The 24,596-nt window shown below is 40.3% G+C and overlaps 1 protein-coding gene across 6 annotated transcripts in view; it reads left to right on the top strand.

Moving 5' to 3' along the window:
• Window positions 1-24,596, top strand: part of CLEC16A (C-type lectin domain containing 16A) — a 365,691-nt gene that overhangs the window by 9,363 nt on the left and 331,732 nt on the right. For all 6 annotated transcript variants that reach the window (XM_030211400.1, XM_030211398.1, XM_030211399.1 and 3 more), the window contains exons 3-4: window positions 4,136-4,269; window positions 8,005-8,153. In XM_030211400.1, the coding sequence (XP_030067260.1) occupies window positions 4,136-4,269; window positions 8,005-8,153 (283 nt within the window). The remainder of the gene's footprint in view (window positions 1-4,135; window positions 4,270-8,004; window positions 8,154-24,596) is intronic.

The following is a 24,596-nucleotide window of genomic DNA, read 5'->3' as shown; positions in this document are numbered from 1 at the left end:
AAAGTCTAAAAAGTGGCATAAAGCAGCATTTGGATGTTTTTCTCACAAAAATGTCCAAATCAGTATTTTCGAAACCTATTTGTAGACGGTTTTCTATGAAGTCCATCAGAAGTGCCTCCAAATCTCAAGGGGGCGTGTCAAGGCTGGGACTTGGGCGTTCCTAAGACTTAGACGTTTTTCAGCTATAATGGAACAAAACCATACTGTCCAGGACTAAAACTAAGACGTTTTGAGCTAGACCTGTTTTTATAACGAATAAGGCTAAAAAAGGTGCCCTAAATAACCAGGTGACCACTGGAGGGAATCAGGGATGACCTCCCCTTATTCTCCCAGTGGTCACTAACCTCTCCCACCCCCCAAAAATATAATTAAAACCATTACTTACCAGTCTCTTTGCCAGCCTCAGATGTTATACTCGGGTCCATTAGAACATGATACAGGTCCCTGGAGTAGTCTAGTGGTGGGTGCAGTGCACTGCAGACAGGTGGACCTAGGCTCCTACCTCCCCCTACCTGTTACACTTGTGGAGGAAACTGTGAGCTTTCCAAAGCTCACCAGAAACCCACTGTACTCGCATATAAGATGCCCCTTTCACCCGTAAGGGCTATGGTAGTGGTGTACAGTTGGGGATAGTGGGTTTTTTTTTTGGGGGGGGAGCTCATCATACAAGGTAAGGGAACAATGGTGAGATGTGTACCTGGGAGCATTTTATAAAGTCTACTGCAGTGCCCCCTAGGGTGCCCTATTGCTGTCCTGGAATGTCAGGGGAACCGGTCTACTAAAAATGCTGGCTCCTCCTACATCCCAATGGCTTGATTTTGTGCATTTTGCACTTGGATGTTTTTTTTTTTTCTGAAAATGGACCAAAAAACAAAACATCTAAATCGCAAAACCTTGTTCAAAACAGTATTTTCGAAATAAAGATAGACATTTTTCTTTTTTGAAATTACTTTCTTTCCTATTTAGATTTTTGATGGTTTTTTGCATCATATCAAAAATGCCCCTCTTTGTTAAATAAGTAGAGTAATTTAACAAAAGAAGTCCCAAGTTTACCTTTTCCTAAATTTGAATGTAATTTCCAGCAAGTAAGATAACACCAGTGAAGGTTTCTTGCCCTCAGCAGGTCCTCTCTCAGCACCTGTTCACGACTAGGAGCAGCTGAGTTCTGTTTAAATTTATGTAGCTGCGTTTTTAAAGTGATGTCAGCTAATACCCAAATTGCAAAGGACTGAAATACAAAACAACTTATGCAGCCGGCTTCTCTTACATAAGTGCACAACTATGGAATGGGCTCCCAAAAGCTGTGAAAACAGGCCACTTGAACTTCAGGAAATCACTAAAAACCAACCTCTTCAAAAAGGCCTACCCCAACGACCCCACGTAACCCTCTTCACCTACCAACATAGCATGACTATGATCGCACAGGACAACACGCAATCTTCATGCATTTCGACCCTCCACTTATACCTCATACGATCACTAAACAACTTTGTATTTGTTATCCACCGACTGGGCAAACGCCTTTGACGGTACTATGTAAGCCACATTGAGTCTGCAAATAGGTGGAAAAATGTGGGTTACAAATGCAATAAATAAATAATACTTCTTTTATTCACAGTGCACTTAGTCTGACCTTTCAGTTTTTCTCTTTAATTAGTCACTATTTTTAATTGAAAGGTAACTGAACAATTTATCAGTTTCTTTATTTTTTCCTTCCTAACAGGAAGACCCTTGCAAATGTTCTCTGAAAGGTTTCTTTCTCTAGCAAATAATTTCAAACAGATAAACACAAATGTGACCCTACTTTGCTTTCTAGTTTTTTATTAAGAGATTCCTATTTTGTTTCAGTGACCAAGCTGCTCTCTAAACCAGTGATAAACACTAAACAGAGGCTTCCCTCCATTGATATCTGTGCTCTAAACTGACGTTGCGCTCTAAAATGCAACCTAAAATACTAAACTAGACTTTAAAACGCTATTGTCTAAACTGCTTTGCTAAATATGTAGCGTAATTTAATTTATCAAAAAAAGACAATGAAATTACCTGTTGAACTCTAAGTTTACTTTTTCTCAAGTTTGAATTCAATTTCCAGCAGTAAGATACACCAGTTTTTTTTCCTCCCCTCACTCTTTCAGCACCTCTTCATTACAGCTAGTGTGGGGTCATGATCTGTGTGCTATCTGTCACTGACAGCCACTCTTCCATCGCTCCCCATCAGGCCTACTTGCCTATTAATCAGTTAACATGAGATTTTTACTGTGCTGGCTGTTTTAATATGTGTTATTACCGCACACTCGCGCTAACATTTAATGTGTGGTAAAGCCCATTCTAACTGCTTCATGCAGCTTAATAAACATACCCTATAGTTTTCTAAAATTAAGATAACTTTCTGAAAGTCTTAAAACATGGGGCAGTGAATTCAAAAACCTTGAGGCACAATAGTGGAGGAGTGACTTAGTGGTTAGAGCCACCGGTCTTGCAATCCAGAGGTGGCAGGTTCAAATCCCACTGTTGCTCCTTGTGATCCTGGGCAAGTAATTTAACCCTCCATTGCCTGAGGCATAGGAGCCAACTTTTCAAAATGATTGGGGGTGCTGAAAATTTTTTTTTTTTTTTTTTTTTTTTACAGGTGGTGCATTCCCTCCCCCTCCCTCTGAGTTCCAGGCCCCCCTCCCTCCCCTCTCTCCTTTCCCTCCCTCCGAGTTCCAGGGTCGTCCCCACTCCCTCCGAGTTCCAGGGTCGTCTCCCCGAGTTCCAGGGTCCCTCAGAGTTTCAAGGCCCCCCCTCCTCCCTCCCTCCTGAGTTCCAAGGCCCCCCTCCTCCCTCCCTCCCTTCGAGTTCCAGGCTCCCTCCCTCCGAATTTTAAAAGTCATCATCTTACCTCGTCGGGGTTACGGCGGCAGCAGCGGTGAAAAGCATGCAGGCTCGGCACTTAGTTCAGTCTTCCCTTCTCTCTCTCTCAGCTCTGGTCCCGGCGTAACCGCCCACGACTAAATTTAATTGTGTGGATGGGCACTCGGCGTATTCTATAAATCACGTGAAAATTTAGACTTATTATATAAAGTACCCCTAGGCGTATTTTGTTTTAGCGCTGATTTTATTTGTGTGATGTATAGAATCTAGTCCTTATGCTAATTCTGTTGACACGCTAAGCTTTAGTAAAAGGGCCCCTTAAGTTTTTAATGTAAAAACATTTTGGAAACCTTGGATGCCAGCTCCAATTTTTAGGACCACGGGAAACCTTTTTAGGTATTTTTAAAAATTCTATTTTTCAAAAAGAAAAGAAGAAGAGTTCCCCTTTTCTGCTTGTTTAACTGTGTTTTAACTGCTTTTTTTTTTGTTTTTTGAAAATATTTTTATTATTGCATGAAGACAGAGACAATCAATTGTGAACAAAAACCAATCAGCCACAAGTCTATAACAAAACAATACAGTAACACAGAAGTGTCCTTCTCTCCACCATTCTGAGCTTCATATCTTTTTTTTTTTTTTTTTTTTTTTTCATTTATACCCTCTCCCCTCCTATCTCTCTGCTTTTTGTTCTTCCCACTCTGCCCCTTCTTCATGTTCTGGTGGCAGTGGCTTCTCTCCAGCCCACCCACTGATGGCAGCTGCTGTCTGTGGCCTTGCAGAGCAGGCACCAGGTGCTCAATTTTAGGAGATCTGGTTTGTGGGATTTTTCCAGCATTGTTATAATACCTTTGCCATGAGTTAAATAGGTGTAGAATAATTATATCAGGAATGCTTTAAGACTCAAGCTCCTGAAGGGCACCTCTAAGTGTTACGTCAAAAGTGTGAGTGTGTGGTAAACGCCAAGATCTGTGCTGTTGGATGTCAGCTTGGCTGAATACTTGGTAGACACATTTGTAGTTAGTTTGTCACTTGGGGCAAATTATCTGAGCTCTCACACTTGCAAAGTAGGGTGAGAAAATAGGGGTGGTTTTTAAAAGGTGGTAAAAAGCCATCTAAAAATATGAATTATACTGTTACAGCAAGAAATCTTAAGATGAAGTAATGGAGCATATGCCGAAAGTTCCTTAATATTTCTTCAAAATGGCTCCTTGCAGGTTTTAGTGAGCAACAAACACCAGACAGAGGGCAGCATGATAACTAACAAGTTCTAATTCTTTTCCAGCTTCTTCTTGGAGAAGAACATGTTTGTCTTTTTCCTGAATATCCTGCGCCAGAAATCGGGCCGTTATGTCTGCGTCCAGCTTCTTCAGACCTTGAACATCCTTTTTGAGAACATTAGTCATGAAACTTCACTCTGTAAGCCCACTTTACTCCTTTACGGTTTCCATGGCAAGCAGATTACCAGGGAAACTGCCAGGGTTGCTGATGCCAACTGCTGATTGTTGAGAGATAAGGTAGTCTAATAAACTGGGTGGAAATGTTTTATGATCTAAAACATTTTAACCCCATTTGAAATTATGTCAGAGACTTGGGGGCCCTTTTACTAAGGTGTGCTGAAAAATGGGCTGTGCTAGTGTAGGCGCGTGTTTTGGGCGCGTGGAGATCCATTTTTCAGCATGCTTGCAAAAAAGGCCTTTTTTAAAATTGTTGCCGAAAATGGACGTGTGGCGAAATACAAATTGACACGTGTCCATTTTGGGTCTGAGACCTTACCGCCAGCTATTGATTTAACAGTAAGGTCTCACATGGTAACCGTGTGGCAATCGTCTACTCGCGTAGAATGATGATTACCGCCTGGTTTTTGCCGTGCGCCAGAAAAGAAAAATTACTTTCCGGCACGTGTAGGGGACGCTCATCAAAAATGAAATTACTGCAAGGGCCACGTGGTAACCAGGCAGTAACTCAAAATTGACACACATTGGGCGCATAGGCGCCTACACAGCTAGGGCCCCTTGGAATGGTAAAATTGCATTGTGGTATCTGACATATTAATACCTTTGAATGTCTTTTGGCGTCATAGTGAAAATGGGCACAGGGCTGACTGCCTTGTTTTCCCCTGTCTTTGTGTGCTTCTCTCCTTGTCAGAAACCAGTGGCTTTATTCTTAAAATAAGAGGACTGTGGGAAAGGAAATCCTGCATATGGTTTCTGCTCCTTCCTGTTCAGGTGTTCCACAGGAAGTGCTGCTTGCTTTCTAAAACCGATTCCTATGGAGAGTTCCTGTTTTTTTTACAAAATGTAAACCATCTTTATTAGCAGATAATAAATATGGTGCCACATACTCCACCCCCCCCCCCCCCGATTCTGTATAGCGCACCTAACGTTGTGTGCCGAATTCCAAGCATATTCTATAACAACGCGCATAGCTTAATTGGCTTAACAAACCAATCAGCGTTGTTAACAGCACTTAACAAGCAATAAAGAGCACTAATTGGTAATAATTAGAATTTACGCGCACAACTCCGTAAGTGTATTCTGTAACACGTGCCTAAATTTTAATGTGCACTGGCAAAAAGGGGCATTTTGTGGGCATTCCAAAATTTACACGTGTTATAGAATATGGCCCTCTGTACCTAAATCTACGTGCCGGGATTTACGCCACATTTTTGTTGGTGTAAATAGATGCACATAGTTTTAGGTGCTAGGATATCAACTAAGCATCTATATATATAATTATCACCTTCAACGTCCTGTCCTGCCTGGGACTGTGGCTCCTGTGGTCTGCTAGGCACCATCATGATGTGTGCCCCTCACGCCCCTCCCATCGAGTTCCAGACTCCGCCCTCCCTCCGATTTCAACACCCCCCCTCCGCATTACGGACCCCTGGATCCCCCTGCCATGACCCCTTGAACCCTCCCCTTCCAGACGAAAACACTCCCATGCCGCCGTCGCGTAACTGTGCTGACAGGGGACCCCGACAGCCGAAGTCCTCTTCTTGGCTGCGCCGGGGCGTTGCTTCATGAATGATCAGCTGTTCAAGTTTCTGTGCGTACGTCTAACATCAGACGCATGCACAGAAACTTCAACAGATGATCATTCAGCAAGCAACACGCTGGCACAGACGAGAAGAGAACTTCGGCTGTCGGGGGTTGGGGTCCCCAGTCAGCACAGGTATGCGACAGCGGCGGGGGACTGTTTTCGTCGGGAAGGGGGGGATCAAGGGGGTCGCGGCAGGGGGGTCCATTGGTCTGTAACTTGGGGGCGGTGTTGAAATCGGAGGGAGGGGGGAGTCTGGAACTCGGTGGGAGGGGCGTGAGGGGGCCTTGAAATGGGTGGGTGGGTGGGAAGGAGGGAGGCCTTGAACTGGGAGGGAGGGAAGGCAGGGAGGGAGGGTGGCCTTGAACTGGGAGGGAGGGTGGCTGGCTGGCTTTGAACTGGGAGGGAGGGTGGGAGGGGGGTCTGGAACTTGGAGGGGACAGAGCGAGACAGCGAGGGAGGGTGGGGGATTGCCTTGCTAGCGCCCGTTTCATTTCATAACGAAACGGGCCTTTTTTACTAGTATTCTATATACTGCACCTAAATCTAGGTACCGCTTACAGAATACGCATAGGTGGAAATGTTTGCCGTGTGGATTTTTTTAAAGCGCCATATATAGAACCTGGCCCATAGTATATGATTTAGTATAACAAGAATGAAGACAAACATCTTTATCAGATCAATGTAGAACAACCAGTTTTCTATTTCTCTCCCCCCCTCCCCCCCCCCCAAAAAAAAAATCTGTGATTAAACTTTTAACGTGTTAAGGGGAATACTTGAGCGTTCCTGTTTTTTATTTGGACGTATTCCTCAACAGTAACTATTACAGTGCTTTGAAGGGCAGCAGACTGGCACTGTGCTTCCTTCTCAGACAGTGTGGGATGAAGAAATGACCTCCAGTAGTTCCCATACCCCCCAGCCCTATAGCACATAGATGGCAGGGGAAAGATGGTGCTTGTCTTATACAGTAAAATGTTTTAATGATCTGTTTAGCTTGGAATAAAAATCTGTTGTGCTGACTAAGTCTCCTGTTATAGCTGTGTTGATAAAGCATATGATTTTTTACAAAAGCATTTCCAGTCCTAGAAGAACAGAGTAACTGGTTGTGTTGCTTTAACGGTGGATGGTACTATTGTTTGTTACTGTTTCAAGAATTTTGAGGACACACCTGCCCTCCCCTGATTATAAGGAGTATTCTATTATGGTAAGGGTACAAAAAAACATAGGGGTCAATACTCAATGTGATTTAACTGGCCAAAAACGGCTTCCTGGCCGGTTAAATCACCTTTTCAGGGCTAACAATTTTCAGCAGCACTTAACCAGCTACTGTCACTGAAATCTGAAAGCTGGCTATTCTGGGGGTGGAGTTGGCATTTGGCCATTTAAGTGCAATAGGACTGACCATTATGTGCTGATAACTTTATGTGGTACCCCATAGCCCAGGGGTAGGCCCCAACTTGACATTTCGTCCTTTAGATTGTAAGCTCCTTTGAGCAGAGACTGTCCTTCCTTGTTAAACTGTACAGCACTGCGTAACCCTAGAAATGTTAAGTAGTAGTAGGCAACTCCGGTCCTCGAGAGCCGCAGGCAGGTCAAGTTTTCAGGATATCCACAATGAATATGCAGGAAATAGATTTGCAAGCACTGCCTCCATGGTATGCAAATCTATCTCCTGCATATTCATTGTAGATATCCTGAAAACCTGACCTGCCTGCGGCTCTCGAGGACCGGAGTTGCCTACCCCTGCCATAGCCAGTTAAGTGCTGAATATTGCACTTAAATGGCTTTGCGTTAGCCGGCTCTGGAAACCTGGAAATTCAGTGCTGGTACCCGGACTTGGCCTGGCATTGAGTTTCCAGGTTCTACGCTGACTGACTGAATATTGTGGCCCTTAGATTGTGAGCCCACTAGGGACAGAGAAAGAACCTGTATATAATACATAAAAGTGCTTTTGGTTGTACCGCAGAAATGTGTTATATCGAATCCGTCACCCTTATCCATACCTTCTATTATAGTGATCTCCTTTTTTTAGATATCTTTGTTATTTTTTTTCTTCTATTTACATTTGTTTAATCCACATAACTAATAACGTGTTTTTTCTTTTTAATTTTTCAGATTATTTGCTTTCTAACAATCATGTAAATTCTATTATTGTCCACAAATTTGACTTTTCGGATGAAGAGATTATGGCTTATTATATATCATTCCTGAAAACTCTTTCCTTGAAGCTTAACAGTCATACAGTCCATTTCTTTTACAATGAGGTAAGCGATGCAGCTAGTGCTTCCATGCGCATGTTAAAAATACAGACTTCCAGAATCCAGACATCGACACCCCCTAATTCTATGAAAGTTGCCAAAAATTGCACGCACTCAATTTACATGCACAGTTTAATTGAATAATGAGCTAATTAGCGCCAATTGGCTTTTTAACAAGTAATTAGCTCTAATTAGATTTAATTAGCATTTGCTTGTATAAATGTAGGTGAGATCTGAAAAATGGGAGGGTCATAGGTGTAATGGGGGTGATCCTAAAATGAATGCGCATTATTGAATAACGCAGGTACACACCTAATTTAGGCTTGTACATTTGCACCACGTTTGGTGCAAATGGCTGTGCCTAAAGTTAGGTGTGAGTCTCGGGCGTAAGCGCCATTCTATAAAATATACCTAACTTTAAGCGCCGCTTATAGAAGCGCTTTTTTCTGCGCCCTTTTTTTTTTTTTTTTTTGGCACCACATATAGAATCTAGCCCCAAATGCAGGTATTGTTTTGTTTCTGTAGCTATTACAGGCATTTACAGCTAGAATTTGATCAGGTATTAAGATAATGTGTTACATACCAGGCATACTTAGCATTTTTCCCATGGATGCAAACCAAGAAAAAGCCTTGAGTATGTTTTGTCTACAGTGTTTTAGTACTAGACTTATTTCACTGTAAAAACATTCTTCATCTTATTTCTTCATTTATGGGTTTGATTCATACAGTTTCAGGCCTGAAAGGAGGTAGATATTTAGCAGCACGGAGATCGCATTAAGGCATAAATCTATTTACCTTGAACTTTATGCATATTTTTGATGACCGTCTCTACCCAAATAAGATTGATAATTTTGTTCGTGTATTCTCAGCAGTTTAAAGTTTTTTTTTTCTGTCATTTGTAGTACCAGCTTAGAGTAATAATTTGTCCGATAAGAGCGTGGTAACTTTTAGCCCCTTCTTCCAGGCTATTCTGTGTCGTGCTGTGTATGTTGTTTTTCCTCTTGCACGCCACCTTTGGTTACAAGACACCCACATAACCAACAAACACATACACATGCACTGACATACACGCAAAACAGACACACATGTGCAAGTGTGGTGGAGATAATTTCATGAGGCATGCTCTTCATCCCCCATGCCTTCTCTTCACCCTGCTAGGCTTGCTCCTAGTGATTCAGATGTGTATTTGATTCTCTTTTTTAATCGTAGTGTGAAACCCAGTGACAGAACCGTAGAGCTTTCTTAATAGTTACTACATATGGTGACACGGGAGGGCCGATGCTCAAAATTACCGCTGACTTTAACATAGGGTTAACGCCAGGTTTGCATGCACATTATTGTGTGCTGAATTCTCAAATGTTTTCGGTGTGGGTTTTACCTGATGCTGAAACCATTTGCACAGATCGTATGAAAATGCATGTTGTTGCACTTATTACCCACCCCACAGCCGTGCTCTCCCCCCACCCCAAACGTTTCTCACGTGCGTTTAGCATGGGAAACTTTGTGCCACACCCAGGGCAGTGTAGAAGGGTTGGATGAGAGGAGCAGGTGTCTAGCGGCACCCCTTCTCTTCCTTCTACCTGACTACCCTGCCCTGGACTGCTTCCTGCTCCTGATCATTCCCTGATATTAAATAAAAACGTTTTCTGGGTTATCTAATGGCCCCTCAGGCCCCGTTATCTTCCTCTCCCTCCCCACCCATACAGATCCTCGTAGTCAAGTTGTCTTCTGCTTATTCCCCTCCCCATCCAATAAAAAGAGCCTCTCTGGTAGTCTGTGCCCCTTTTCCCCACCCTGCAACCCCAACCCAAGGCTCCCCTGACCTACCTGGAGCTCGTGCCATCATTGTGAAATGGCAATACCCCTCCCTGTGTGGTACATCCTGGGATGCAGTGGGCAGAGCCTGTTTACCATATAAGGGAGAAATTCCTTTATTTGTGCGGGTGGGAGGGAGGGAGGGAGTGAGTGGGGCCTGGGGGCCATTAGACCACCTGGGAATATATTTTTTTTAATTTAATATCGGGGGGGGGGGGGGGGGGGGCCTGGGCCAGCCATTTTGTGGCATGTGGCTCTTTTTTTTTTTTTTTTAATGTCAACTTTCCTGTCAGTCAATGCCTAAACCAGTCACCACTTAGGCACTGATAGGAAAGTTGACATTTAGTGCTAAGCCGCAGATTACTTCCGTGACTTTAACTCGGCAGTAATTTGCAAGCTCATTGGTTTGAGCATACCACTGCTATTTGTATTGCTCTATCGTGAACCTTTGAGCATTGGCTCCCTAGTGAATGACCCATGTACTTTATTTAAAAATGTGGTAAACCATCTTTAATAGTTCAGAGCAAAGCAGTTAATGCTAAAAAGACAGAGGGGTCAGCATAGCAAATTTGCAAAATAAAGACAATCTAGAAGAAAGAAGTAACATTTTCTATGCAGAGAGCAGCAAGAGTAGGGAAGAAAAAGATTGGACAAGACGACAAATAGCTCATTATCCCTAATTTGATAGTCAGCCCTAGAAATGGGAGGTATTGCGATTTGAAGAAAGGCCTGTGAGAAAAAGAAAGCTTTATGGCTAGCCTTGAATTTGGTACTAGATGATTCAGACTTTAAGTAAGGCTATAACGTGTTCCAGAGTAGGAGACCAAACATTACCACTGTAACAATGTTGTCATGTGTACAAGTGAAAAATGAACAACTTTCTCTGTGAGGTGGCACTGCTGGGATGTCGCCTGGAGAGTTTTTTTTTTGTCTAAACGGTTTTACATTAGTACAACCCTGGTTTGAGGGAATGGGTAGTTTAAGGCTAGCTTCCCTTAATGTAGATGACATTCACTCTCCAATTAAATGCAAGGAAATCCTAAATTATAGTAAACAATTGAAAGTGGATATTCTCATGGTCCAGGAAACCCATTTGTCCTCACCAGAACATCTTAAATTGAAACAAGGCTGGGTGGGTGAGATTGCCTTTGCTTCGTATAACAATAGGAAAAGAGGAGTAGCTATCCTCTTGAGTAAAGCATTAGATAGCACCTGCCACAAAATGGTTCAGGACCCTGAGGGGAAGATTTGTGATTTGGGCGGGCATCTTACAGGGGGGCTGAGGGTAGCCCTGTTCTCTGTTTATGCTCTGAATGTCTATTCTCAGAAATTTTACTTCCAGCTGTTGGCTGCTTTAGCACCGCTACAAGAGTATCAAGTGATTGTGGGAGGGGATTTTAATATAACGGCAGACCCACTAGTTGATTTTAAACCACCGAAAGCACGGCCTAAGGGGATGGAGGACAAGGGAATTAGGGCTTCTCCAGAGAGAATTGGGGTTAGTGGACGTCTGGAGGTACTTCATTCGGATTATAGAGAATAAACTTTCTACTCCCATGTACATAAATGTCAGGCTAGATTAGACTCCATTCTGCTGCCGCCTGCTCTCTTCTCTGTTAGTTGCGCTGCAGAGATTGAGGAGGGTGTAGTATCGGACCATAGCCTGATAAGGGTGGATTTGAGCCTCTCGAGGGCTAGAAATAGAATGGGATGGCGTATGAACCCTACCTTATACCGAGAACCAGAATTCAAGGAATTTCTCCAGAAGGAGTGGGGGCACTATCTCATAGACAACGGGTCATCTGTTTCCGATCCGATCACCTTCTGGGAAGCGGGAAAGGCAGTGTTGAGAGGGAAAATCATAGAATACACAGCTAGAACACGAAAGAAGAGAGACGGGGAACTTCTTGCTCAGTTTCAACTACTCCAGGATACCAGGTCACTATTAGCTCGGAAAGATGAAACGTTTAGGAATACCTTTAGAGAGTTAAAAAAAACAAGATCAACGACAACTTGAATAAACGGGCGATGAGGGACATTCAATTATACAAATACCAAGTCCACAGGTGGGGAAATAAGACGGGCAGATTGTTGGCCACCCTGGGTCGTAACAGACCTGCAAAGCAACTGATCACTCGCCTTAAATCCTCAACAGGGCAGTTGCTAACCAGGGAAGAGGAGTTTCAAAAGGCGTTCGTGGATTTCTATAAATCTTTGTATGACTCAGGACAATGTGACTTGAAAAAGCGGGAGGCATTCTTTCAGGGCCTTCGGCTCCCTTCCCTGACACAGGAACAACGAGACATCTTGAACATACCTGTTCAGGGAATTGAAATTCAAGCAGCTATAAAGAAACTTAAGTTAGTAAAAGCTCCGGGCTCTGATGGGCTGGGGCCTGAATTTTACAAAACTCTGGGAGGTCAGGTAGCAGGTCCATTTAGCGAATTATGTGAGGCACTCTGCATGGAGGAACAGCCCACGGGTGCCATGACACACGCTTCTTTAATAGTTTTACCTAAACTGGGTTGCGACAGGGAGCTATCGGGTTCTTATCGCCCTATTTCTTTACTGAATCAGCACAAAAGAAAAGTGGGAAATGGACCAATGACTCCAGGAGAATGGGAGATAAATTTGAAGAACCACTTTATTAAATGACTCGACACAGACAACTGTGTTTCGGCGAAAAGGCCTGCCTCAGGAGTCTGAAAACAATAGATATATTAAAAACATCAATTAAAATAAAAATAAAAATAAACAAATATAATCAAAATAATGTAATAAAAAGAACAATATATTGACAAAGAATATAATATAAATATAAATGATAAGACAACATGAATTTGTATAAATATAAATATAAATAATACATATATATGCACATATCATCACATGTCCATATGTGAAAACTCTATAGGATATAGCAAATGTAGGGAAAAAGCATGCTTACATATTATATTGCACTAGTGTGCACTCATATAAATCTATGATTAGAACGAAGAAAACCAGGAATATATATAAATATATGTATATATATATACACACATATACACATGGATATAGATACATACATACACACACATACACATATACATATTATATGTACAGTGGGGGAAATAAGTATTTGATCCCTTGCTGATTTTGTAAGTTTGCCCACTGACAAAGACATGAGCAGCCCATAATTGAAGGGTAGGTTATTGGTAACAGTGAGAGATAGCACATCACAAATTAAATCCGGAAAATCACATTGTGGAAAGTATATGAATTTATTTGCATTCTGCAGAGGGAAATAAGTATTTGATCCCCCACCAACCAGTAAGAGATCTGGCCCCTACAGACCAGGTAGATGCTCCAAATCAACTCGTTACCTGCATGACAGACAGCTGTCGGCAATGGTCACCTGTATGAAAGACACCTGTCCACAGACTCAGTGAATCAGTCAGACTCTAACCTCTACAAAATGGCCAAGAGCAAGGAGCTGTCTAAGGATGTCAGGGACAAGATCATACACCTGCACAAGGCTGGAATGGGCTACAAAACCATCAGTAAGACGCTGGGCGAGAAGGAGACAACTGTTGGTGCCATAGTAAGAAAATGGAAGAAGTACAAAATGACTGTCAATCGACAAAGATCTGGGGCTCCACGCAAAATCTCACCTCGTGGGGTATCCTTGATCATGAGGAAGGTTAGAAATCAGCCTACAACTACAAGGGGGGAACTTGTCAATGATCTCAAGGCAGCTGGGACCACTGTCACCACGAAAACCATTGGTAACACATTACGACATAACGGATTGCAATCCTGCAGTGCCCGCAAGGTCCCCCTGCTCCGGAAGGCACATGTGACGGCCCGTCTGAAGTTTGCCAGTGAACACCTGGATGATGCCGAGAGTGATTGGGAGAAGGTGCTGTGGTCAGATGAGACAAAAATTGAGCTTTTTGGCATGAACTCAACTCGCCGTGTTTGGAGGAAGAGAAATGCTGCCTATGACCCAAAGAACACCGTCCCCACTGTCAAGCATGGAGGTGGAAATGTTATGTTTTGGGGGTGTTTCTCTGCTAAGGGCACAGGACTACTTCACCGCATCAATGGGAGAATGGATGGGGCCATGTACCGTACAATTCTGAGTGACAACCTCCTTCCCTCCGCCAGGGCCTTAAAAATGGGTCGTGGCTGGGTCTTCCAGCACGACAATGACCCAAAACATACAGCCAAGGCAACAAAGGAGTGGCTCAGGAAGAAGCACATTAGGGTCATGGAGTGGCCTAGCCAGTCACCAGACCTTAATCCCATTGAAAACTTATGGAGGGAGCTGAAGCTGCGAGTTGCCAAGCGACAGCCCAGAACTCTTAATGATTTAGAGATGATCTGCAAAGAGGAGTGGACCAAAATTCCTCCTGACATGTGTGCAAACCTCATCATCAACTACAGAAGACGTCTGACCGCTGTGCTTGCCAACAAGGGTTTTGCCACCAAGTATTAGGTCTTGTTTGCCAGAGGGATTAAATACTTATTTCCCTCTGCAGAATGCAAATAAATTCATATACTTTTCACAATGTGATTTTCCGGATTTAATTTGTGATGTGCTATCTCTCACTGTTACCAATAACCTACCCTTCAATTATGGGCTGCTCATGTCTTTGTCAGTGGGCAAACTTACAAAATCAGCAAGGGATCAAATACTTATTTCCCCCACTGTATATGTATCTTTAAAACAAACTATATACATATTATATGTATGTGTATCTTAAAACAAACTGAAAAATAAAAATTAAAGAAATATGTTTATATATACACATGTATGCTGAGGGTATTTAAAAAAAGTTTATATATATATATATATGTATATGGCCATGTACAAAGCACATTTACAGAAAGAGTATAGGATTAATGATTATAGAAAGTGTGAAATGCAGTGAATGTATAGAAACATGATGAGATCAGATGTTACTATGGGAAAAATATGTATAAAGAAATATATATAAAGACCGACCTTGGTGATCCTTGTATTCTCAAGTAAGGACTTGAGGTCGAATAGTCTGTAAAAAAATATAAATATAGAAAGGGAAGGACATTACTCCAGCTCAGATTGAAGCAGAAATATATTATACTTTAAAGGTTTGTCCCACAGGATTTCCATTTGTGAAACGGTAAATATAAATCAAAAAAATTATTGTGTATGGTGTTGAGACCAAAAAAAAATATATATATATGTGTCCTAAGGTCTTTATCAATTAAGAAAAATAGGGGAGAAAAATGTGCACGATATTGATCCGGTAATGTAAAGCAGTAAAGTATACACAGTGTTTGCACTACACTGTGTTGGTGTTTTGTGAAACGGGAGGTCAAAAGGGGGGAAGAAAGTATACACAGTGTTTGCACTGCACTGTGTTGGTGATTTAAAAAGGAAGAAAGAGATATTTGGAGCAAGAAAGAAAGTATGCGCAGTGCTGCAGCTGAACAGTGTTTGTGCCTTCTCACGGCGTTCACGGTACAAACAGAGCAGTCAAATGAAATCGCAGAATTGGTGACTATATCAAACTCAAAGCTAAAAAACTCAAAGCTAAAAAATGAGCGCAATTAAGGTATGCACAATAAAAATATGCGAAAAAATTAATTGATATAGGCATTACCATATAACACTCTGAATGTCTTCCGTAGGAAAACAAAATCCAAAAAAAACAAACAAACAAAAAAACGCGAAAGAAAAGTATTTGCAGTTATTCATATTGCCCCAAGTGTCTTCTATGAGCGAATAAAAGAAATCATATTTACCTTGAGAAAGACCTTTGTGGTATTATATCGGCGCAGCGTCTCGATATACTTATAATGGCTTGTCGGGAAAAAAACCTTATATTATACACTTTAAATACTGTGTTGGCGCCAAAAAAAAAAAAGGGGGGCAAGGAAGACGTGTTACGTAAGTGCGCTATTGGGTGATTCATGATCATGCGATACTTGATGTAAGAGATTGACAGAAAAAGTGCTCAATCAGAACGTCAAAAGAAAGCGGAGGATGAATGTAAAGGTAAAACAATGGTAGAGTGTAAGCAGAGAAAAGACGTGAAAATGACGTGTCGAATAAACGAACGTTGTTGTAAAGGAAAGAAGTGTCATTATTAACGAACGATATATCTCATCATAAAGGAACCTTATAAATGTAAATGTCACAATGAATGAACAAGATTGGAAGCAAAAGCAGAAATGAAAACTAAATCAATTAAAGGAGCAAGGTGCTCTGAAATTTAAGGGTAAAAAATATTGTAAGGGTAAAGAATATATTGGGGAGAGTATAGATTAGAATAGTTAAAAAACAAAGTATCTGTGTTAGAGAAGAAAAAGAGGTTTTAAACAATGAAGAAAATGAAAAAAAATGAATGAAAGAAAATGGGAAGCTAATGTAGAGGTTGAGTGTAAATATATATATATATATATGAACATGTGCAATAAAAATGAATCTACTGATATTGAAAAGATCAATTAATTAGGATACATATACATACAGTGGGGGAAATAAGTATTTGATCCCTTGCTGATTTTGTAAGTTTGCCCACTGACAAAGACATGAGCAGCCCATAATTGAAGGGTAGGTTATTGGTAACAGTGAGAGATAGCACATCACAAATTAAATCCGGAAAATCACATTGTGGAAAGTATATGAATTTATTTGCATTCTGCAGAGGGAAATAAGTATTTAATCCCTCTGGCAAACAAGACCTAATACTTGGTGGCAAAACCCTTGTTGGCAAGCACAGCGGTCAGACGTCTTCTGTAGTTGATGATGAGGTTTGCACACATGTCAGGAGGAATTTTGGTCCACTCCTCTTTGCAGATCATCTCTAAATCATTAAGAGTTCTGGGCTGTCGCTTGGCAACTCGCAGCTTCAGCTCCCTCCATAAGTTTTCAATGGGATTAAGGTCTGGTGACTGGCTAGGCCACTCCATGACCCTAATGTGCTTCTTCCTGAGCCACTCCTTTGTTGCCTTGGCTGTATGTTTTGGGTCATTGTCGTGCTGGAAGACCCAGCCACGACCCATTTTTAAGGCCCTGGCGGAGGGAAGGAGGTTGTCACTCAGAATTGTACGGTACATGGCCCCATCCATTCTCCCATTGATGCGGTGAAGTAGTCCTGTGCCCTTAGCAGAGAAACACCCCCAAAACATAACATTTCCACCTCCATGCTTGACAGTGGGGACGGTGTTCTTTGGGTCATAGGCAGCATTTCTCTTCCTCCAAACACGGCGAGTTGAGTTCATGCCAAAGAGCTCAATTTTTGTCTCATCTGACCACAGCACCTTCTCCCAATCACTCTCGGCATCATCCAGGTGTTCACTGGCAAACTTCAGACGGGCCGTCACATGTGCCTTCCGGAGCAGGGGGACCTTGCAGGCACTGCAGGATTGCAATCCGTTATGTCGTAATGTGTTACCAATGGTTTTCGTGGTGACAGTGGTCCCAGCTGCCTTGAGATCATTGACAAGTTCCCCCCTTGTAGTTGTAGGCTGATTTCTAACCTTCCTCATGATCAAGGATACCCCACGAGGTGAGATTTTGCGTGGAGCCCCAGATCTTTGTCGATTGACAGTCATTTTGTACTTCTTCCATTTTCTTACTATGGCACCAACAGTTGTCTCCTTCTCGCCCAGCGTCTTACTGATGGTTTTGTAGCCCATTCCAGCCTTGTGCAGGTGTATGATCTTGTCCCTGACATCCTTAGACAGCTCCTTGCTCTTGGCCATTTTGTAGAGGTTAGAGTCTGACTGATTCACTGAGTCTGTGGACAGGTGTCTTTCATACAGGTGACCATTGCCGACAGCTGTCTGTCATGCAGGTAACGAGTTGATTTGGAGCATCTACCTGGTCTGTAGGGGCCAGATCTCTTACTGGTTGGTGGGGGATCAAATACTTATTTCCCTCTGCAGAATGCAAATAAATTCATATACTTTCCACAATGTGATTTTCCGGATTTAATTTGTGATGTGCTATCTCTCACTGTTACCAATAACCTACCCTTCAATTATGGGCTGCTCATGTCTTTGTCAGTGGGCAAACTTACAAAATCAGCAAGGGATCAAATACTTATTTCCCCCACTGTATTTTTCTCCACATTTTAATGCATAATGACATGGATTAATATGTCTGTAAACAATATTTAAATAAAATAATGAATAAAAATAATAATAATAATAATTTAAACGAAATATATATATATATATATGTGTACGGAATGGACATCATTTTCAACACATGTAGAAAAAGCTTGAATAAGAGGGTTAACTGGGCCAGGAGGGATCCAGGTGGAAGATTTTTTCACTATAGACATATCACTAGATGAAGTTGTGGTATTTTTCCCTCTTATTCAAGCTTTTTCTACATGTGTTGAAAATGATGTCCGCCAATTTGAAAAGAAAAAACAACTACGCTACTACAACACCACTAGAGCAGAACAAGAAGCGATTGCACAATTAGGACGAAACCAAGAAATAGTTATAAAACCAGCTGACAAGGGAGGCGGGATCGTAGTGATGGATAGACATCAATACGTAAGTGAGGTCCTACGTCAACTATCTGACTTGGAATTTTATGTGCCTCTAGACAAGGATCCTACTCCAGACCTTCAAGAAGATATTAAAGAACAGATATATCCTCACGGATGGGTTTCCTTACAAAGAAAGAAAAAGAATTTCTACAAGTCAAGCATCCAGTCATTCCCACTATTTACATGTTACCTAAAATCCATAAGTCTCTAGAAAATCCACCGGGTAGACCCATTGTATCAGGGAATGGATCTGTCCTTGAACCATTATCAATATTTGTAGACTTTTTCCTTCGGCCCTTTGTCCCTCAGATTCCCTCGTATGTTCGTGACAGCACTGACATGATTAACATACTAGAAAATTATGATGGTACTTTGACAGACACAATTATGGTCACATTGGATATCGAATCACTGTACACGAATATACCTCAGATAGAAGCATTACAAATTATAGAATCAACTCTTCTTAAAAGAACTACTCATAAAAGGATTCCAAATCACCTCATTCTAACATGTGCGACTTTAGCACTTACCAAAAATTATTTTTCATTTCAGGATACTTTTTATCAACAAGTTAAAGGGACTGCCATGGGGTCCACCATGGCTCCCGATTTGGCTAATCTGTATGTAGGAGACTTTGAGAAACAACATTTGACCGCATGTCACTTCTCAGAACACATTAAAATTTATAAAAGATATATCGATGACATCTTCATTCTGTGGCAAGGTAGTATAGAATCTTTGCAACAATTCTACACTTGGCTCAACTCACGAGACCCTAATCTCAAATTCAAAATGGAGTATAATGAAGGACACGTCCATTTTTTAGACCTCAATATCTCAAAAGGCACATATTTTTTTCAGACATCCATTTACAGGAAACCCACCGATAGAAATGTCTTTCTACACTACACCAGCTATCATAATCCATCTTTAAAGCAAAACCTACCACTCAGCCAATTTTTGAGATTACGTAGGATTTGCTCAAGTTTTGAAGACTTTAACACGCAGGCAGAACAATTAAGCAAAAGATTCTCAAATAGGGGTTATCCTGAAAAATGTATCAAGGACGGATATACCAAAGCACTTTTAAAAGATAGGTCTGCTCTTTTACAATCCACCATGCATAGAGAAAAACCGGACATTGTATGTACTTTACGGTATTCCCATTTGGCAAAAGATATACAGAGATCAATAAGACGGAATTGGCACATTTTAGACAATTTAGACTGTTTCAAAGACAAAAATTTAGTTGTGGCCTATTCAAGAAATAGAAATCTCAAAGAACATCTCATACCATCTTATTTGCCAGAAATAAGAGAACCCTCAATTCATCATGGTCACCGTCCCTGTGGTAAATGTAGTGTATGCAAACACTCTATGGACACATCTGTTTTTTTGCATCCCACAACTCTTCAGACCTTCCATTTACGTCATACTTCAAATTGCAATACTGCATGTGTTATCTATATTATACAATGTCCTTGCCTTAAGCTATACATTGGAAAGACCGTTAGAGCAATAAAAACAAGACTGATAGAACACCGCAGTTGTATCAATAGAAAAATTGACAGTGCTCCATTAGTCTCCCATTGGCTTACTGCTAACCATGATATTTCTGATCTTAAGTTCCTGGTTTTCAGAACTTTACAAATCAATAAGAGAGGTGGAAATATAGATGCTCAACTTCTGAGAGAGGAACAAAAATTGATTTTTGAATTTGAAACCCTTGCTCCTAATGGACTTAATAGTGAATTGGATCTCTCCGTCTATTTATAAAATTCTATAACAATTCTCTCACTTCCTTAATATCCAGATATGCTGTGCATAAAAGCATCCTACCAATTAAAATTTTTTTTTTGCGTCTCTTCTATTTATTTTTTTATTCATTTCTTAAGATTGAAATAGACCATTGAATATTTTATACTGATGCTTGTTTTTACTCTTATATGTATGTACGTACACACTTTTTTTGTGTATACATGGATATGCATATATATACATATATATATACGTATTATTTTGTACTCCTTGTATGTATATTTGTTGATGACAAAAAATTGTTTTTTTCAAAAAATTCTTTTTATAATAATAATATTTTTTCTATATTAATCCATTCCGTACACATATATATATATATATATTTCGTTTAAATTATTATTATTATTTTTATTCATTATTTTATTGTTTTATTTAAATATTGTTTACAGACATATTAATCCATGTCATTATGCATTAAAATGTGGAGAAAAATATGTATATGTATCCTAATTAATTGATCTTTTCAATATCAGTAGATTCATTTTTATTGCACATGTTCATATATATATATATATTTACACTCAACCTCTACATTAGCTTCCCATTTTCTTTCATTCATTTTTTTTCATTTTCTTCATTGTTTAAAACCTCTTTTTCTTCTCTAACACATAGATACTTTGTTTTTTAACTATTCTAATCTATACTCTCCCCAATATATTCTTTACCCTTACAATATTTTTTACCCTTAAATTTCAGAGCACCTTGCTCCTTTAATTGATTTAGTTTTCATTTCTGCTTTTGCTTCCAATCTTGTTCATTCATTGTGACATTTACATTTATAAGGTTCCTTTATGATGAGATATATCGTTCGTTAATAATGACACTTCTTTCCTTTACAACAACGTTCGTTTATTCGACACGTCATTTTCACGTCTTTTCTCTGCTTACACTCTACCATTGTTTTACCTTTACATTCATCCTCCGCTTTCTTTTGACGTTCTGATTGAGCACTTTTTCTGTCAATCTCTTACATCAAGTATCGCATGATCATGAATCACCCAATAGCGCACTTACGTAACACGTCTTCCTTGCCCCCCTTTTTTTTTTTTTGGCGCCAAACACAGTATTTAAAGTGTATAATATAAGGTTTTTTTCCCGACAAGCCATTATAAGTATATCGAGACGCTGCGCCGATATAATACCACAAAGGTCTTTCTCAAGGTAAATATGATTTCTTTTATTCGCTCGTAGAAGACACTTGGGGCAATATGAATAACTGCAAATACTTTTCTTTCGCGTTTTTTTGTTTGTTTGTTTTTTTGGATTTTGTTTTCCTACGGAAGACATTCAGAGTGTTATATGGTAATGCCTATATCAATTAATTTTTTCGCATATTTTTATTGTGCATACCTTAATTGCGCTCATTTTTTAGCTTTGAGTTTTTTAGCTTTGAGTTTGATATAGTCACCAATTCTGCGATTTCATTTGACTGCTCTGTTTGTACCGTGAACGCCGTGAGAAGGCACAAACACTGTTCAGCTGCAGCACTGCGCATACTTTCTTTCTTGCTCCTTACTTGAGAATACAAGGATCACCAAGGTCGGTCTTTATATATATTTCTTTATACATATTTTTCCCATAGTAACATCTGATCTCATCATGTTTCTATACATTCACTGCATTTCACACTTTCTATAATCATTAATCCTATACTCTTTCTGTAAATGTGCTTTGTACATGGCCATATACATATATATATATATATATATATATATAAATATAAACTTTTTTTAAATACCCTCAGCATACATGTGTATATATAAACATATTTCTTTAATTTTTATTTTTCAGTTTGTTTTAAGATACACATACATATAATATGTATATAGTTTGTTTTAAAGATACATATACATATAATATGTATATGTGTATGTGTGTGTATGTATGTATCTATATCCATGTGTATATGTGTATATATATATATACATATATTTATATATATTCCTGGTTTTCTTCGTTCTAATCATAGATTTATATGAGTGCACACTAGTGCAATATAATATGTAAGCATGCTTTTTCCCTACATTTGCTATATCCTATAGAGTTTTCACATATGGACATGTGATGATATGTGCATATATATGTATTATTTATATTTATACAAATTCATGTTGTCTTATCATTTATATTTATATTATATTCTTTGTCAATATATTGTTCTTTTTATTACATTATTTTGATTATATTTGTTTATTTTTATTTTTATTTTAATTGATGTTTTTAATATATCTATTGTTTTCAGACTCCTGAGGCAGGCCTTTTCGCCGAAACACAGTTGTCTGTGTCGAGTCATTTAATAAAGTGGTTCTTCAAATTTATCTCCCATTCTCCTGGAGTCATTGGTCCATTTCCCACTTTTCTTTTGTGCTGTTACTTTCACGTGGGAGTTAGCGTTCATCCACTTAGGTGGATCACCCTTTCTCTTTACTGAATCAGGACATAAAATTGTTTGCTAGCATCATGGCCGCCCGCTTGGGAAAGGTGCTTCCCGCTTTGGTGCATGAGGACCAATCTGGCTTTGTACCGGGGAGGTATGCCTCCACAAACATTCTAAGAGCTCTGAGTGCAATTCAAGCTAAGGGGGGTGCACCAGGAGATGACATCATTGTTAGTCTAGAGGCAGAAAAAGCATTTGATAAAATCTTATGGGACCATCTGTTTTGGGTTTTACCACAGTTTGGCATCTATGGAGAGTTCTTGCACAGGATTCGGGCCTTATACAGGAGTCCTACAGCACAAATTTTGATAAATAATGTTTTGTCCCCTTCGTTTGCGCTGCAGAGGGGTATGAGACAGGGGTGTCCGCTGTCACCTATGCTCTTTGTTCTTGCCTTTTGTTAATAATAATGAACAGAAATATAATGAAAAACTGTTGAATTGTATGAAGTTTCTATGGTCAGTGGAATGCAGGCATTAAAGGCAAAAGAGATATGAGTCCACAGGCTTGTGAAAACAATAATGAAGTCATAGAACGAAGAGGGAGTTATAGAATTAACCTTGAGATGAGCAGCCTACTGTGAAGCGGAGACAGGAGGCTGTAAAGGGGGGAGAGAGAGTCTGTGCAAGGTACCAGAAAGAATGTGTTTGTAAGATAAGAAATGTGAGAACGAGCTTCAAAGAGAAAGGGATGACGTACACATTGGGTTCAGTGTGAAAGAAAGTGAATATAAACAGAGTAGCATATATGTGACCTGAGCAAAAGCAATATTAAAGCTGAGCAAATATATCTCTGTATTCCTGCTAAGCACATATATCTTTTTGTATTCTTGATAAAAATAACTTTCGCTCCCATCTGAGTGTTCCTCGGATGCTTCTGCCCAACGGGTGGCAGTCGATAAAAATAAAACTTTTTTATTATTCTTTTTATACCAGGTGTCAGTTTCTTTATTTACACACATATAGGGTGTAAATCTACACTTTAGAGCCTCTGGCGAGTAAGATTCGGCAATTGGCGGTCCAGGGAGTAAGGGTAGGGAAGTGTGAATATAAAATTAATCTTTTTGCAGATGATATGTTAATATTCTTGAGACAGGTGACAAAGGGGATACCCATTTTGATTGATCTCATCCAGCAGTTTGGGTCTTTTTCGGGACTGAGAATTAACTTTGATAAGTCGGAGGCAATGACGTTGTCCACTAATTGTGGTTGTAAGAGTTGTCCTGACTTCCCTTTGTCCTGGACAACGGGCCCTATGAAATACTTGGGGGTCTATCTGCACTTAGACTAACGATATGTACAAGAAAAATGTTTGTGACAAATTAGTTAGTTAAAACTCTGTCGTCAATGGAGGGATCTCCCTGTCTCGTTCTTAGGTCGTGTGGCGCTTGTTAAAATGGTGTTGTTCCCTAAGATTCTTTACACTCTCTTCAAATGATGCCAGTGTGGATTCATAGTAGAGATGAGGGATTATTTAGAGGAGTGATATTGTCTTTTATCTGGGGAGGCCGTCGGGCCAGAACTGGATATAGCAAGCTCATCCGAGTGTGAAGTGAAGGGGGAGTCAACCTACCTGACCTCAAGCTCTACAATGTCGCAGCACTTCTCAGGTGGCTACACGAGCTACATACGGGATGTTATGTATTTGCACCCTCCGGTGTTTGGGAAAGTGCTGCTTCCCCTTTTTCTGTTTTTAGTGCCCTGCATGCTAGGAGATCTCAGGTTAAACTCACACCTCTTCTGAAACCGCTTCGCATAGCATGGGATTGGTGTTGTCGTAGATTGGTGGGAGCTTCTGACCCATCACCGTTCTTAGAATTTCAGGACAACCCAGGATTCA

Source organism: Microcaecilia unicolor, chromosome 8 (assembly GCF_901765095.1).
Source record: "Microcaecilia unicolor chromosome 8, aMicUni1.1, whole genome shotgun sequence".
Classification (NCBI taxonomy): domain Eukaryota; kingdom Metazoa; phylum Chordata; class Amphibia; order Gymnophiona; family Siphonopidae; genus Microcaecilia; species Microcaecilia unicolor.
This window is presented reverse-complemented; position numbering and strand designations above follow the sequence as displayed.